Here is a 14310-nt window from a genome sequence, read left to right as displayed (position 1 = left end):
AGTGGAGTAAGATAACGGAATTGCTGCGAAATGCGCATTCTACAATCTGTCTACACAAACCGATCGCGTTCAGCCAGGACCAGTTGAACTTGTGGAAGGTAGGGCCTCGAAACTATGATCTCTACATTATTCAAACTTGCAGCGGCCAAATCTCAAATACATCTTATTGTCAAAAAGCCTGTGAGGTAACGATAACTTCGCCTTATCATCTCCAAGATCGCTACTGTAGGACAAATGCAAAATTTGTAAATTATCTGAAAAATTCTTCTAATTTTCTTCCAACATAACGGAAGGAAGAATCTTATCTGGATTAAGTTCCTTCCAGCCCTGTAAATGATTTTCTCCAAGATCAACTTTTGTCAATTGAGGGAGAATTTTAAAGTCGCCTTCAATATCACGGATACCATTCTTGCGAAGATCTAATTCTCGAATTGTTGGGGGTAAGTCTTCCACGAATATCTTAGGTATTACACTTTCCTCAAATTTGAGATACTTCAAGTTTGGACAATTTCTCCATACGAAATTGTAATTTCCAATGCCCGAAAGATGAACATCCCAAAGGTGCTGGAAGCAAATTTCTATTCTTTGTCCAGTCCCTCCATTTAACTTCTGAGCAATTAGCTTTAAGACAACAAGCAGTTGGGGTAATATGTTGAATACATAATTCATGGAAATACAGGCATTTACGTGAAGTTGAAGAATGAATAGGGACGGAGGGAAGGAGAAGCTAGGGTCAATTACAGAAATATCATTTCCAGTGAGATTCAAAGAACTCAAGTTTTCAGGAAGACAAAGTGTATTATGGGATAGTTCTCTGATTTTATTCCACGAGAGGCCAAGTTCAGTTAATTTTTTGTTTTGTAATACTGATAGACTTGAAATTGAATTACGGTTCAAATTCAATCTTTTTAAGTTTAACGGTAAGTCACCACTTATCTTAACCAATCTATTATGAGAAAGATCTAGAATCTCTAGACTATCGGGAAAATGGCTATCAACCATCGTTAATTGACAATTATTTACAACCAATTCGTTTAATTTTCTTAAATGTTTGAAGCTGTTAGACAAACTATGCCTTTCAAAGGCCAGGTGGGTTATTTGAAAGTATTTCAAATTTTCGAACAAAGGAATACTGGACAAAGTCGTGTGGGAAAGTGTTAGTGAGGATAACGAAGCAAAGCTGTGTGCTAGTGACGACTCGAATCTTCCTCCTAAGATCATTCTTTTTAAATTTTTTTGTACGGGAAATGTCTGGAGGACACGATCGGTCGAATCTAGAAACCACAATTGTAGTTCGAACTCTTCGATATCATTACATGAAAGGATGTCACCAACCTCTTCGTGAATTGTCCCAGACAACAGTAGATACGTCAAATTCGGCAATTCACATATCGTGTCAAACCCTCTGGGTAGTTTGACAGAACGCAAAGATAATCTCTGTAGTTGAGTTGGTAGATAAAGAACCTCTAAGCGTTCGTTGAAGTCGATGGATTCAATTCTGACTGAAACCAAGAAGTGTAAATGGGTTAGACTAATGGGTTCATTAATGACATGATCTTTGTCATCTTCAACAAGTACAAGATTTTTCAAATTCGGAGGTAGGTCTATCAATTTATCTGCTGACACATTGTATAAATGAAGATCAGTTAAATTGCTTAAATTTGGTGCATTGAGTGCTATGCCTCTGGACTGTTCAAAACCTCTCAAATCAATCTCAAGTAAGGAAAGTTTTTGAATAAAATCGAACGGTACTTCTTCTATAATCTTAGATACATCAATATAAGTATCAGTTTTGAGGTCGTTATTGTAAAGTCTGCTTCCTATACGAAGAACCAGACGTTGTATTTTGCCGGTCATGTGGGGGAGCACCTTCAATTGGTTGATCTGATCGTGGTTTACTTCAAGTTGTTGAATACGAATATTAGGATACAGTTCAAGCAATTTATCAATAATCTCCAAGCTGGAAATTTTGATATAGTCTGCATTCTTCGGCTCGAAGAGAAATAGATGTTTCAATGTCCCGGGATCCAAAGTCTTAAGTGTTTGGTCTGATTCTTGTACCAATGCAACCTTTTTATACATAGCATTGAGTAGCTCATTCTGGTGCGGTGAATCTTTATTAGCAAGAGATAGAACAACAGAATAAGGAAGATTGTAAACTATGCATTGAACAATGTGGTCGCTGAACCTAGCAAGGAGAGGTACACACATGATCAAGGGTTATGTTAAAGCATCGGCTGATCGTAGTACTGTGGGTTCTATCGGTATAATTGTCCGTTCGGCAAGTATATTCTGTTGTTGGTATTATAGTTATCGAGTGTGAACTCAATTGTAGTGTAGGAATACCAGCTTACGGTTCTTATCCATGGAATAATGCCAACCGTAATTGTGTTCAAGAAGAGAAATGGAATCACACTGTAACACATTTTCGCACCCGTCGGCTTGCCTGTATAGCTCTTCCCTAGATTTAGAAAGCGCAACTTCTACGCATATATAGAGTAGTGAAACTTGCCCATAAAGGCAGAGACATCAAGGTGGATTTAGATCCAGTTCATGTCTATTCAAGGAGGTCTTATCTTAGAGAAAATTGGCTACTTATTATACCTCTCTTTCAACTTCAGCTAGCCAATGTTTCTTAAGCTTCGATTTTTCAGCAACTTTATATAATAATCGTCGTATTCGCCGAGCCACGATTACTAACTGCAACTTTATGTTTAGGAACACTACGTTAGTCAATTTGTATATCCAGCAGTATTTGGAACTACTTCTCAATTACGACATAGCCTATAAACTTATATTTCGTGATTGTAATTGTACTGTTTCTTTCTTGATCCTGAAGATCCTGCTTTCTGTTGGTACTTATGGTACAAGAAGTGATGATGGATGTCTGAAAGAAGCTACTTTAATTCAACGAGTGAAACATATCCCTTGAAGAATCACTCCTATTCTTCAACTACTACATTTAACCGAATCTTAAACTCTCGCGCACCATCAACAGCTCGTGGAACTTGATTAGGAAAACTGTTCTCAGTGGATATCCATCCACCGGAACAGAATGGGCTGTGACATCAGCCTGGAAGCTGGCTGAGTCCAACGCTCCCTCAATTATTCCGGCCATAAATGCCGAGCAGTTCAAATTGCCGTAGTCCTTCGGTATGCTGATAAACCTCGATACAAGCGGAGCATTGTCTATGATCATGTATTCGTTGGAAACATCTTGTGACTTCTCTAGATCGTTGGCAGCACGACCGAAAATGGATTTCCAGAAACTACCGTGGATGAACTGGAGTACCTCGATGATTCGTATTTCACGTTTGCTATTTTTGAAACCTTCGCGCAATTTGGTCAACTCTAGGAAACGTTGTCCAATTTGATAGCCTAGTCCATTTAATCTGGTTTCTAGGTCCTGGATACCTTTTGAGTTCTTGTGAGACCAGTTGACAATTTCACAAAAAAGAAATGAGAGCGATGAGAGACTGATCTCGGTGATTTTCTTGCTGCTGACGTTCTTATCATATATGGAATTCGCCGAAGTCGGTGTAAGACTGATGGTCTTTCTGTTGAGAAGAATGTTGGAAGTCTCTGACGTTATCGAATTGGATGCTGTCCCAACAGAAGGATTGTATCCAAATCCGGTGCGAGAAACGTCGGAAATTGTAAGTGTAGACATAGATGTGGCCGATGGAAGAATTATATCGTCAGACATGGTGCAGTTATGATGAAATCTATTATGATAATGGTATGATTGAATAGATAATTTATGGGTGAAGAAGTAGGTGTGAAATCAATTCTTCTACACTATGAAATGAAGAAGTAATAAAGTCGTTTCTTATTGGTTCTTTTGCGATTTTGATATGCCAATTCTAGTTTATTGTTATTTGGTCGTTCTATATGATCCTTGATTCGGAAGAGCTACACACAAAATATTGGAGATTGAAATCAAAAGCTCAAATGCGAACTGGCTATTTGTGATTTTTCAGATGTTCCTGCAGGTTTATCAAACAAAATATTGTAATGGTTGCAAGATGTTGGGAGTATGGAGAGAACAATGGAGAGTATAGATATAATCCTATTTAAGATAAGTAAGTTGATCTCAGCAAAGGGGATGGTCTTTATATTCTAATTTTTTTGTGTATTTCAGCATCATTTCATTTTTTTTTGAAAGTATTGCCAAAACTGATCAATTTGTATGGGGATTCCGAATTTGATGATAATTACAATGATAATTACGAATTTAATGCCAATTTAGTATTAAAAGTACTTTCCTATCCAACTATATAAACAGAGTTCTCATATTCTAGAATAATAGAAACTACTATAACCAGAAATAAGTATACGACTTGTATTTTAATAGCCGAATTAAAAAAATGGCTGCAACATTTGAAAAGTGGAAAATAGAAGAGAGTGCGGCACCGATTGTGAAAATATCACCACTACCTTTTATTACTGAAGAAAATCAACAAAGCTACAAATACAACATTTTCACAAGATTCCAGTGAAGATGCGAAAGAAGATAATTGCCAAGAATGACAAAGTTTCTATTGCCAAACGTAAGACATTTTCTTGAAGTTTCTGACTTTCTGATTGTATTATACTAACCATTTTGCAGCAATTGCTTCCAAGACAACAAACCATGTAGCAAAGAAACAAGGCAGCAGAAGTAGAAAGCTGTCAATTTCAGATGTCAACAAACCCAAAACTAACAGAAAGAGAAACCCAAAAGATACGTACGCCTTGGTTCTGAAGTTAGAAGAGATCTTTGAAACTGGCAAGAACAACAATAGAAACCTTCAAGATAACAAGAAAAGAAAACCACTTCAAAAGAACATCACGGAGAAGAATATTCAATTTGACAGCCTGTTCCAAGCTACTTCTACACCTTGTACTTCAGTCATTCTCATGCCCTTGGAAGCCACAAGAGTCGAAAAGATTCAAGAACAACTTAAACATAAGAAGAAAATAGTAGACAATGTCTTGGAACAAATTGATGAATCTGAAGATGAAGTCATCCTCGATAACATTATAGAGACGTCTGGCAGTAATTTGAATATAGCACCAGTAACTGCATCTACAGTAGAAAAGGTAGAAAAATTGCAGTCACAGGATACTAGGACGAGAACGGTCAAGAAAAAAGCAACCAAAATAAAAGAGACTGGTGCCAAAACCAAGAATAGAAAGAGAACAATTCGGAGTGAAACAAGAGGGAAAGAATCTAACTCTAAAAGCAAAAGAAAGCAAGTACGGTTCAAACAACTAAGTTACAAGCAGCTACTTCAATTGTGTGCTACGGGAAAAGATCCAATTGATCTTCTTGGAGAGAGCCAATACTATCTAATCAAAAAGAGAATTTCTCTGAAATGAATTCCAGAGAAATCCAGAATACCTGTACATTATTAAACCTGGAATATAAATCTAATGCTGACTACGACTCACATGAAATCATCATCACCGAAATCATCATAGTTGTCCATTTCATCAAGACCATCTTTCATGAAGCCACCACCAACGTTAGGTCTGGCAGCAGGCTTGGCCTTTTTCTTACCAGCACCACCAGTAGCAGTACCACCACTCTTCTTCAATCTTGCCAATCTCTCAGCCTTTTCCTTGTCCTTAATGGCAACATTCAACGTAGAAATGACCTTTCTGAGGTTTTCCACAGACAAAGGCACCGAAAGATCTCTGATCAAATCAATAGCCAAACTGGAAGAGTAGTTCATGATGGAATCGTCAGCTAATTTGGTCAAAGCCGAACCTACACCTTTTCTCAAGTTTTCGTATTCTTGCTTGTTTGTAGGTTGGAACAAAGGATGCTCTTCAAGAGGAGTGTCTTTGGTTAAGACTGGCTTCTTACTCTGAGCAGCCAAGATGGCTCTATTTAATCTTTCCTTTGGATGCTCCAAAGCATCATCGGCTGAAACTCCCAAACCACCAAATAAATCGGCAGTGTTGTTCAAGTCTGCTCTCAAGGCCTCTTCCTTCATCAACTCCTTTCTGACATCGTCGTCAAGTTCGTCAACGTCCAAAACTCCTCTAATACCCTTTTTGGCGTTTAACTTCTTGAGCTTAGCTTCTTCCTGCTTCTTCTTGAGCTCGGCCTTTTCCTTGTTTTTCTTGTCTTCTTCTTCTTTCTTCTTTCTGGCTACTTCTTCTTCATCAATGTCCCACGACTCCAAAATAGGATCGTCGTCTTCTTCGTCTTCCCAGGAGGCAGAAGCCACGTTGGCCGGAGCCTTAGAAGGAATGTCAAAATCTTCGTCGTCCCAGGACATGCTACTAGTTATCTCTATATCTATAAGAACAGAAGAATAGGAAAGGTACTAATCCGCACCGCATAGTTAAAAACTTTTTCTTTGGTTCTTTGTGGTGGGGGTGCAGGACGGATAGCGGCGAAACGGTTGCAAGAGGAGCGCAGAAGAGAGACGTGAAGACATGAAGAAACAGAAAGTTCAAGACATAAACATTTTTGCAATGGAACATTTCTGTTATAATGCCTTTAGAATGAAACTTAATATTTTCAAGAATGGTGCAATCTAATCTGATTTTTCTTTTTTGAAAATTATAGGCAGAGATAAGGTTGGAATAATCAAAAAGAACTAAGAATCAGAAAAGCAAACGGCTGAAAAGCCCACCATTCTCTTCCATCTACATGAAACTAAGTCAGGTAACACCATTCTCTGACACATGGCATTGTGTCACTTCTTTTCTAGATGGCTATGCTTCATCAGTTTAAACAAACCCCGTACTTGTTCTTTAACTTTGTGTTATTCAATGTGATTAACACCATCATCGTGCGCCTACTCGCAAATCTTCATAGTCACACCACAAGAAAATAATGACAAGCAAGTCCTTCATATACTGTGGATCTATAGAAGTTCTTAACTACGGCTGATAAGGGCAGATTGTAATAGAGAAACTGGGAAGGGGCTATACTTTTTCTACTTCTAGAGTTTCTCACACGGCATCTATTCGCTAGCTATGAACTTTGCTATTAAGACACCCCTACCTTTCATGCTGTCCACCATTCAGCTACCGGACGTCAAAATCCCAGGCATCGAGAAGAACACCACTTTGGCTGACTGGATCGCTCGGAGAAACATCCACTTTAATTCTAGACTCAATATCGGTTCCAGTACTTTGGGAGGCATAGGTCTCTTTTTCAATGGAAAAGACCTTGAGATTCCGGAACATGAGGAAGATTTGGAAATCTTGCGTATCCCCAATGGCGTAGCTTTAGACTATATGAACTTGCTCGGACTTTTGCACAGTTTGAAACTCAGAGATAAAAACTACGACGACATCCCAATAAAGGAATCGGACTTGATTGTCAATATTCTAAACGGCTTGGAGCCGAGTACTGAGACCCAGGTGCTCTGTTGCTATATAACATCGTTAACGATCTTGAGAGAGTTGAGGAAGGGCCGGAAGCTTCGCTACTACAAGACTTCCCCCTTAATAGGATACGATGTCTATTTAGATATACTTCTCGGAACATGGACTTTAGATTTTCCCAAGGAACCGAATCAGGACGACGATGAGTTCATCTTGTCATATATAAAGGCCTCACGCAATGTCCAGTTTGAGTATGATTCGTTGATAGAGCAGTTGAATGTCTTATATAGCGATTCCAAAATCAAATTTGATGAGATCTTCCTGTTCGAAACTTTTTTCAAGATTACTCAAGCTGTGAAGTCTAGAACTTTGGAAATTCCGCATGATGCTGACGGAGAAAGCAGATCCATGAGATCAAGAAACTCAATTGTGGAAGAATCTGATGATGCCGCTACTCTTGAAGAACTTGTAAATAACATCAACCTTGACGACAAGACGCAGTCCAACGTCAATGGACACGATTTCTACATCAACGTCACGTTGGTGCCGATCTTGGATTTTGCCAATCATTCTCACGACAACAACTCGTACTTTGACGTAGAAAGGAAAACAGGAGACATTTTGCTCAGGCTAAGAAAGGATGGAGTCCAAAATGTAGAGAGGTTCGAAATCACTATCAATTATTCCCCTATAGAAAGTATCCAGAACTTCATCCAGACATATGGCTTTATTCCGCTGTTAACTCATTGCGAGCATGTTCATTATCAGCTTTTTGAGTTGAAGTTCTCTGAAATTGATGACTATATTGAAAACGGAACGTTGATGTGCAAATGGTTGCGGACTCTACCACAGATCCAGATCGTTTCAGGCAGCGATGGCGAAGTGTATCTCAATTTCTTCAACAACAACTTCCCGTTCTTATTTATAGAAGGGCTTGAATACAACAGGGACTGGAATAGCGAGGCTGTGGAGAACTTCAGAGAATTCAACATGGTAGACAACTCTGAAGACATTGACGATGATGAGATAGTAACCATTCTTGAGTTCCAACAACAGAGATACGACGTGATCAACGGTGTGCAAGCTATTGGATTGAAGTACAAGGGAAAAGCTATTAAAGACTTGAGTACAATCTTGGAACATACTGGCTATGGCGACGTTGAAGATTTTGAAAAGCTCGTCCATTCTACAATCGAGTTTGTCATCAAGTATGCCGAAGATGCCATCAAACAAACCCCAAGAACAGAATCTCGTAACAACTTCGACGACGTTGTTAACGAATACAACAGACTCAAAATAAGGTATCTAACGTTGCTTATAGAGAAGTTTAAAAAAGACCCTAGACTGTTGATCTTGCCTGGCGATATAGCTGACGAAGAATGGGAGCTTAATTACCGGTCCGTTCCAAGAGAACTACCTCTTGAATAGAAAAGCTAGGCTGATCGAACAAGAGTGAGATTAGTGTAGTAAGTATACAAATTCTAGTACGAGTCTAACATTTTAATTCTCCGAATCCATATTACTCTGCAGCAGTAGTCATCTAAATGCATATGCGCATTCCTGATACTGGAAGTCTTAGAAACAATTTCTAGCAAACAGCAAATACGGCTGGAATAGTCACCAATAGTTACGGTGCTTTTTGCTACTCACCTCTGTCTATACAGTCACCATATTTATCTAATCCATCAGATCATGTTCCCATCGAGAGAGATGCATAAGGAACAACTTTTTGAAAAAGAAATAAATGACTCAAACAGAAGCAATAAATGACCGGCCTGGAAGTTTCCAGAAACACGGCTACTAACCGAGATACTAATCCATCGCTAGTTTCTTAGTAAAGTCCCTCAAATTTTGCAACTCGGTATAGCCATCTCTTCATTTCTAAGCATTGTAGATTTTCACGTGACACATAGAGCACAATAGTAATCAAATCCCATTTGTCATCGCGTCGTTCTGGACCGGCACTCATCAGTTCCGAACATGGCCCAGCACGTGATGCTCGGAACGTCAACGCTGAGAAATTAATTCCATATAAAAGGAACGCAAATTGTCTTCGGATTCGAGCTTTTGAAAAATTAGAAACCAGAACTACTTTCAGTTTTTCACATTACACACATAAATACATAATCACAATGGTTGCCACTGTTGCTAGCAAACAAGAATTCACCGAGGCTTTGACCCACGACGGTTTGGTTGTTGTCGACTTCTTTGCCACATGGTGTGGTCCTTGTAAGATGATTGCTCCATTGTTGGAGAAATTCTCCAAGGAATACACTACCGCCAAGTTCATCAAGGTTGATGTCGATGAACTCGGAGAAATTGCCCAAGAATACGAAGTTTCTTCGATGCCAACTATCATCTTCTTCAAGGGTGGTAAGATCGTTACCAAGGTTATTGGTGCTAACCCAGCTGCCTTGAAGCAAGCCATTGCTGCCAACGCTTAAATGATAGAGGTGTGCGTAGCTTTGCTTTTGTAAATGTATAACTAATCGACGAATAACAATTGAAGAGGTACAACGTAGGACGTAGAATAGGTAGAATTGAAAACTTTTGACAAGATGACAAATAGAGGCACATCAGGGCTGATAAGGCCGATTCAATGAACAAGAACCTTAAGTTGGCCTGGAGATGCCAAGCTATGGAGTCACATAGATGAAGGGTAGCGAATAGTTGATTTCTGGTGGCTGCAACTTCATATGTAATCTCGGGGTTTGAAGACTTTCTACGTTTCAGACTTGCGAAGATTATATATAGAAAAGATGCAGACTTCAGATCGAGAAATCGATCCAGCACATCGTATCGGCAAGAGAAGGAATACCTCGTATAGTCTAACTAGAAACCGACAAGAACGGAAAAAGGCTACGATAGCTCCGTTCTTCGGAGAGAGAATTTCGTGTTAGTCATGCTGGAGACAGGCCGTGAGCGAATCACATAGTAAGAGCAAATAGATGACTCAGGCATTGTTGGATATCAGAACAATGCTCTTGTAGATTCACCTATATCCGCATCTTGATTTGATGTAGATATTAATCTCGTAGTTAAGTTATAGAGTCAGAATGGCTTTTTATGGCTTTTTAAATGTTCATAATTTTCTTCCAAATGCTCCACCACGGTAGTTTTTCTCTCCATAAATAAGAACTCAGAAAGGCTCACATACTCCAGCTAGCCTAAACGACCAGGTAATTCACCCACTAATGTAAGTACAGACTAAACAGACTAAACCATGTCCGATGTTCTCATTCCACGGGATTTTGACAATGGGCCGTAATCCCCGACAATTAGGACTTCTTTGTCACAGATTGCAATTTGCGACAGACATGTGATGGCCCCACTGAATCACCCAAAAACGCAGGATGGTTAGACTCGGGTGTAAACTTCCTTGCTATTGCACACTCCAGATACTTGTATAAATAGGCATCCAAGGAGCCGACTGCCACTATGACGTTCCAATTGCAGCTCAGAAAGAGTGTTCAGTCTTCAAATCTAACTGTTCCGCTAAAGAGCTCGCATCAGACGTTTGGCTCTGAAAAATTCATCGAATACTATATGAACAGGTTGGAAAATTGTCTCATTTTCTGATCACGAAAGTCATTATACAGACAAATTATCTCGAGAGTATTGTTTTTAAAGGTTATCTTCCTAATTGCTGCAATCTACCATGTCTCTCAACTACGACCTTATCGTGCTCGGAAGTGGCCCTGCCGGTGCTATTGCTGCATTAGCGGCTGCAAAATTCGGTAAACGGGTTGCAATCGTGTGTCCTCGAATTGGCGGAACGTGCATAAATGTCGGTTGCATTCCCAAGAAAATCATGTGGGAAGCAGCTAGTTTGTCGAAAGCCATGCCCTATGCTCCGTACTTCGGAATCAGAAAACCTGTCTCTACTGTAGAATACGGAGACATTAACTGGGATGTGTTGGCTTCTAAAAGAGATGAAGTTACAGGCCGCATAAATACGCATTACGAACAAGAATATGCTGATCAAGGAGTTGATGTAATTTATGGCTACGGTAAGTTTATTAACGAGGAAGCCGATATCCAGGTGAGCCTACTGGGACAAACAATCCGGGGTAAAACATACAAAAAGGACGACAAGTTGGATTTATCAGCTTCCTACGTTATAATAGCTGTTGGTAACCAGGCAGTGATTCCTCAGAATGTTCTCGGGGCTGAATTAGGTGGAATTTCCGACACCTTCTTTAGCTGGCACGAACAGCCCCGTACTGTGGCTATAGTGGGTGGTGGCTACATTGGCACAGAATTGGCACAGATGTTGAGCATCTTTGGCACCAAAGTAACGGTTATCACAAAAGGTAACAGTTTACTTACGAGATTCGATGACTCAATTCAAGAGAGACTCACAGCTGCTCTCAAGGAAGATGGAGTCGAAATCGTGACAAATGCCACGGTTCTGGCCATAAAACAACTTGACAACTTAAAGGAAGTAAAGATTTCCAATGGAACTAGTTTGCAAGTCGAGAGTGTCATCTGGGCTATAGGAAGAAAGCCTCAGATCAACTTGGGATACTCTTCAGCCAATATCAAGTTGGGTGATTCAGGTGAAGTTATCATTGATGATTTCCATCAGACTACCAATCTCAAGGTGTATGCCAGCGGGGATATCATCAACAAGATCAACTTGACACCTGTGGGACTCCAAACAGGTGCTCGGATTTCAAGACATCTCTTTGGAAAGAAGAAGATTGCCAAATATGACTACGATCAACCGTATCCTTCAGTAATTTTCACCCATCCAGAAGCAGCCTCTGTAGGCTTAACAACTCATGAGGCTAAGCAGAAATGGAAAGACGAAGTCAGAGTATACGAGTCTTCGTATGTCACAGAATTCTATGGAGTTGCGCCTGACGAAATGAAACACAAGAGTTATTACAAGTACATCACCATTCCTGGTCCCAACGATGAAGAAAAGGTGGTGGGAATCCATTTGGTGGGCGACAATGCCAGTGAACAGATTGAGGGTTATGCTGTGGCTTTGAAACAGGGCTTGACCAGAGAAACCATCCTTGATACGATCTATGTACATCCCACTTCAGCAGAGCACATGCACCATGACTTTTAGGTGAAAGACTCCAGGACGATTTTGTCCATATAATCTCATTGCAGTTTCTAAGGGGTGCGAGAATTCTATGAGAATTCCCGTTTGCCGAAATTTTATTGATGCAATTCCCTTTTATAGTTGCTTATATCTACAGCCTCATATCTACATATGCTAATACCATCGATTCGTTTTGAAGCCGCTATCTCTCTAACAGTTCCGTAGTTAAACGTATCCGTAGTTAAAATGGAAATGCGGAAAAATGCCAGGTGCCAAATTCGCATATGTGGCTGCGAAAATATAGCCGATTGCAAAAAGTGTGGTTCACAAAGCCGGTTGCAATCGTATTTAAGGAGTAAGATATTTCTACAGAAGTGTGGAACAAACAAATGTATACCCGTAACTACTACTTATAGTACTTGTAGCAACTTGTTATACATCAATGACTCAATCCAACCACTACGACTTTATTATCATCGGCAATGGCCCCGCTGGTATCCATGCTGCCCATACGGCAGGCGAACTAGGCAAGAAGGTCCTTATTGTTACTACCTTTCTCGGTGGAACTTGTGTGAACCTCGGCTGCATTCCCAAGAAGATTCTCTGGGAATCGGCAAAGTTGGTTTCTGTTAATCCGTTTGCGCAATACTTGGGAATCAACAAGCTTGCCAAAGCTTCTCCTGTTGGCTATGGAGAAGTTGATTGGCCAGCAGTGACGCAGACTAGAGAGCAAATCTCTGGTGGCATCAATTCGTTGTATGAAGGTGTCTACAAGCAATTGGGCATCGATATTGTGTTTGGTGTTGGCAAGTTGACTGGCGAAGATGCTGAAGTGGAAGTGGTCTTGAACAAAGACCAGAATGTAGGAGAGCAGGAGTTGAAGAAGAATGATAAAGCGACCTTCTCCTCCGACTACGTGCTTATCGCCACTGGAAACCAGGCTGTTATTCCTAAGGATATCCCTGGTGCTGAGTTGGGCAACTCTTCTGATGCCTTCTTTGGCTGGAGAGACCAACCCAAGTCTGCCATTATTATCGGAGGAGGCTATATAGGAACAGAATTGGCTCTGACCTTACAACTTCTTGGGTCGAAAGTCACTCTTGCTATCAGGCACGACAAGTTGTTACGCCGCTTTGATGAATCGATTCAAGACCAGGTCACTGCAGCTACTGAAGAATTAGGTGTGAACTTGAAGAAAGACGTCACCGTCACCAAAATTGAACAGGATGGAGAGTTGAAGAAAGTTCACTTCTCAGACGGTTCTTCAGAAGAAGCTGAACAAGTTCTCTGGACTATTGGCAGAAAACCAACAGCCGAATTGGGACTCAAGGAAGCTGGAGTCAAAGTTGGTCCTACTGGAGGAATCGAAGTAGATGGCTATAACAAAACTTCTAACCCTAAGGTATATGCTGCTGGTGATGTTCTCGACAAGGTCAACTTGACTCCAGTGGCTCTGCAAACAGGAACCTATATTCCAAGAAGATTGTTTGGAAAAGCCAATATTCCAGAGTACAACTTCGACCAGGCAATTCCAGCAGTAATCTTCTCCCATCCTGAGGTTGCTACACTTGGCTTGTCTTCCAAGGAAGCAGAAGATAAGTTCGGAAAGGATAACGTCAAAGTCTATGAGCAAGCATTTCCATCTCTGTTCTACATAGTTGCACCTCAGGACAAACAGAAGAAGAACTACTACAAGTACATCACTGCTGGAAAAGATGAAAAAATTGTTGGGCTCCACTTGATTGGAGACAACGTCACCGAAGAGATACAAGGGTATGTTCTTGCTCTCAAGCTCGGTGCTACCAGGAGAGACTTATTAGATACAATCTTTGTTCATCCAACTGTTGCTGAGTGGAAGCACCACGATTTCTAATCTTGTAGTTAACGTGAATTGTTGGAGAAGATAGCACTTCTTGCTGTGTAGC

The 14310-nt window shown here is 40.3% G+C and overlaps 7 protein-coding genes across 7 annotated transcripts; 4 read left to right on the top strand and 3 right to left on the bottom strand. All coding sequences in view use genetic code 12, as the record gives it.

The window, feature by feature from the left end:
• Nucleotides 1-267: 267 nt before the first annotated feature.
• Nucleotides 268-2211, bottom strand: PICST_29268 (Hypothetical ORF Leucine rich repeat protein; the record flags this gene model as incomplete). Its single annotated transcript, XM_001386935.1, has 1 exon — nucleotides 268-2211. The coding sequence occupies one exon, from the start codon at nucleotides 2209-2211 to the stop codon at nucleotides 268-270; it is 1944 nt and encodes a 647-aa protein (XP_001386972.2).
• A 751-nt stretch (nucleotides 2212-2962) lies between these two features.
• On the bottom strand, nucleotides 2963-3706 carry TRS31 (Transport protein particle (TRAPP) complex subunit; the record flags this gene model as incomplete). Its single annotated transcript, XM_001386934.1, has 1 exon — nucleotides 2963-3706. The coding sequence occupies one exon, from the start codon at nucleotides 3704-3706 to the stop codon at nucleotides 2963-2965; it is 744 nt and encodes a 247-aa protein (XP_001386971.2).
• Nucleotides 3707-4367: 661 nt separating this feature from the next.
• On the top strand, nucleotides 4368-5086 carry PICST_29266 (predicted protein; the record flags this gene model as incomplete). Its single annotated transcript, XM_001387181.1, is given in 4 exon segments — nucleotides 4368-4404; nucleotides 4497-4550; nucleotides 4610-5058; nucleotides 5078-5086. 4 exon segments carry the CDS (start codon nucleotides 4368-4370, stop codon nucleotides 5084-5086), a joined length of 549 nt encoding a protein of 182 aa, XP_001387218.2.
• A 343-nt stretch (nucleotides 5087-5429) lies between these two features.
• On the bottom strand, nucleotides 5430-6269 carry eIF31 (Translation initiation factor eIF3, p35 subunit; the record flags this gene model as incomplete). Its single annotated transcript, XM_001386933.1, has 2 exons — nucleotides 5430-6095; nucleotides 6144-6269. The coding sequence occupies 2 exons, from the start codon at nucleotides 6267-6269 to the stop codon at nucleotides 5430-5432; spliced, it is 792 nt and encodes a 263-aa protein (XP_001386970.1).
• Nucleotides 6270-7008: 739 nt separating this feature from the next.
• CTM1 (cytochrome c methyltransferase) lies at nucleotides 7009-9133 on the top strand (the record flags this gene model as incomplete). Its single annotated transcript, XM_001387180.1, has 2 exons — nucleotides 7009-7758; nucleotides 7831-9133. 2 exons carry the CDS (start codon nucleotides 7009-7011, stop codon nucleotides 8755-8757), a joined length of 1677 nt encoding a protein of 558 aa, XP_001387217.2.
• Nucleotides 9134-9461: 328 nt separating this feature from the next.
• On the top strand, nucleotides 9462-9773 carry TRX1 (thioredoxin; the record flags this gene model as incomplete). The annotated part of the gene is made up of 1 exon (XM_001387179.1): nucleotides 9462-9773. One exon carries the CDS (start codon nucleotides 9462-9464, stop codon nucleotides 9771-9773), a length of 312 nt encoding a protein of 103 aa, XP_001387216.1.
• Nucleotides 9774-10987: 1214 nt separating this feature from the next.
• On the top strand, nucleotides 10988-14258 carry GLR2 (Glutathione reductase (GR) (GRase); the record flags this gene model as incomplete). Its single annotated transcript, XM_001387178.1, has 2 exons — nucleotides 10988-12067; nucleotides 13911-14258. 2 exons carry the CDS (start codon nucleotides 10988-10990, stop codon nucleotides 14256-14258), a joined length of 1428 nt encoding a protein of 475 aa, XP_001387215.2.
• Between the last annotated feature and the right edge of the window lie 52 nt (nucleotides 14259-14310).

This window comes from Scheffersomyces stipitis, chromosome 1 (assembly GCF_000209165.1).
Source record: "Scheffersomyces stipitis CBS 6054 chromosome 1, whole genome shotgun sequence".
Lineage (NCBI taxonomy): Eukaryota > Fungi > Ascomycota > Pichiomycetes > Serinales > Debaryomycetaceae > Scheffersomyces > Scheffersomyces stipitis.
Note: the sequence above shows the minus strand (reverse complement) of the source record. Positions and strands in the feature narration are given on the sequence as shown.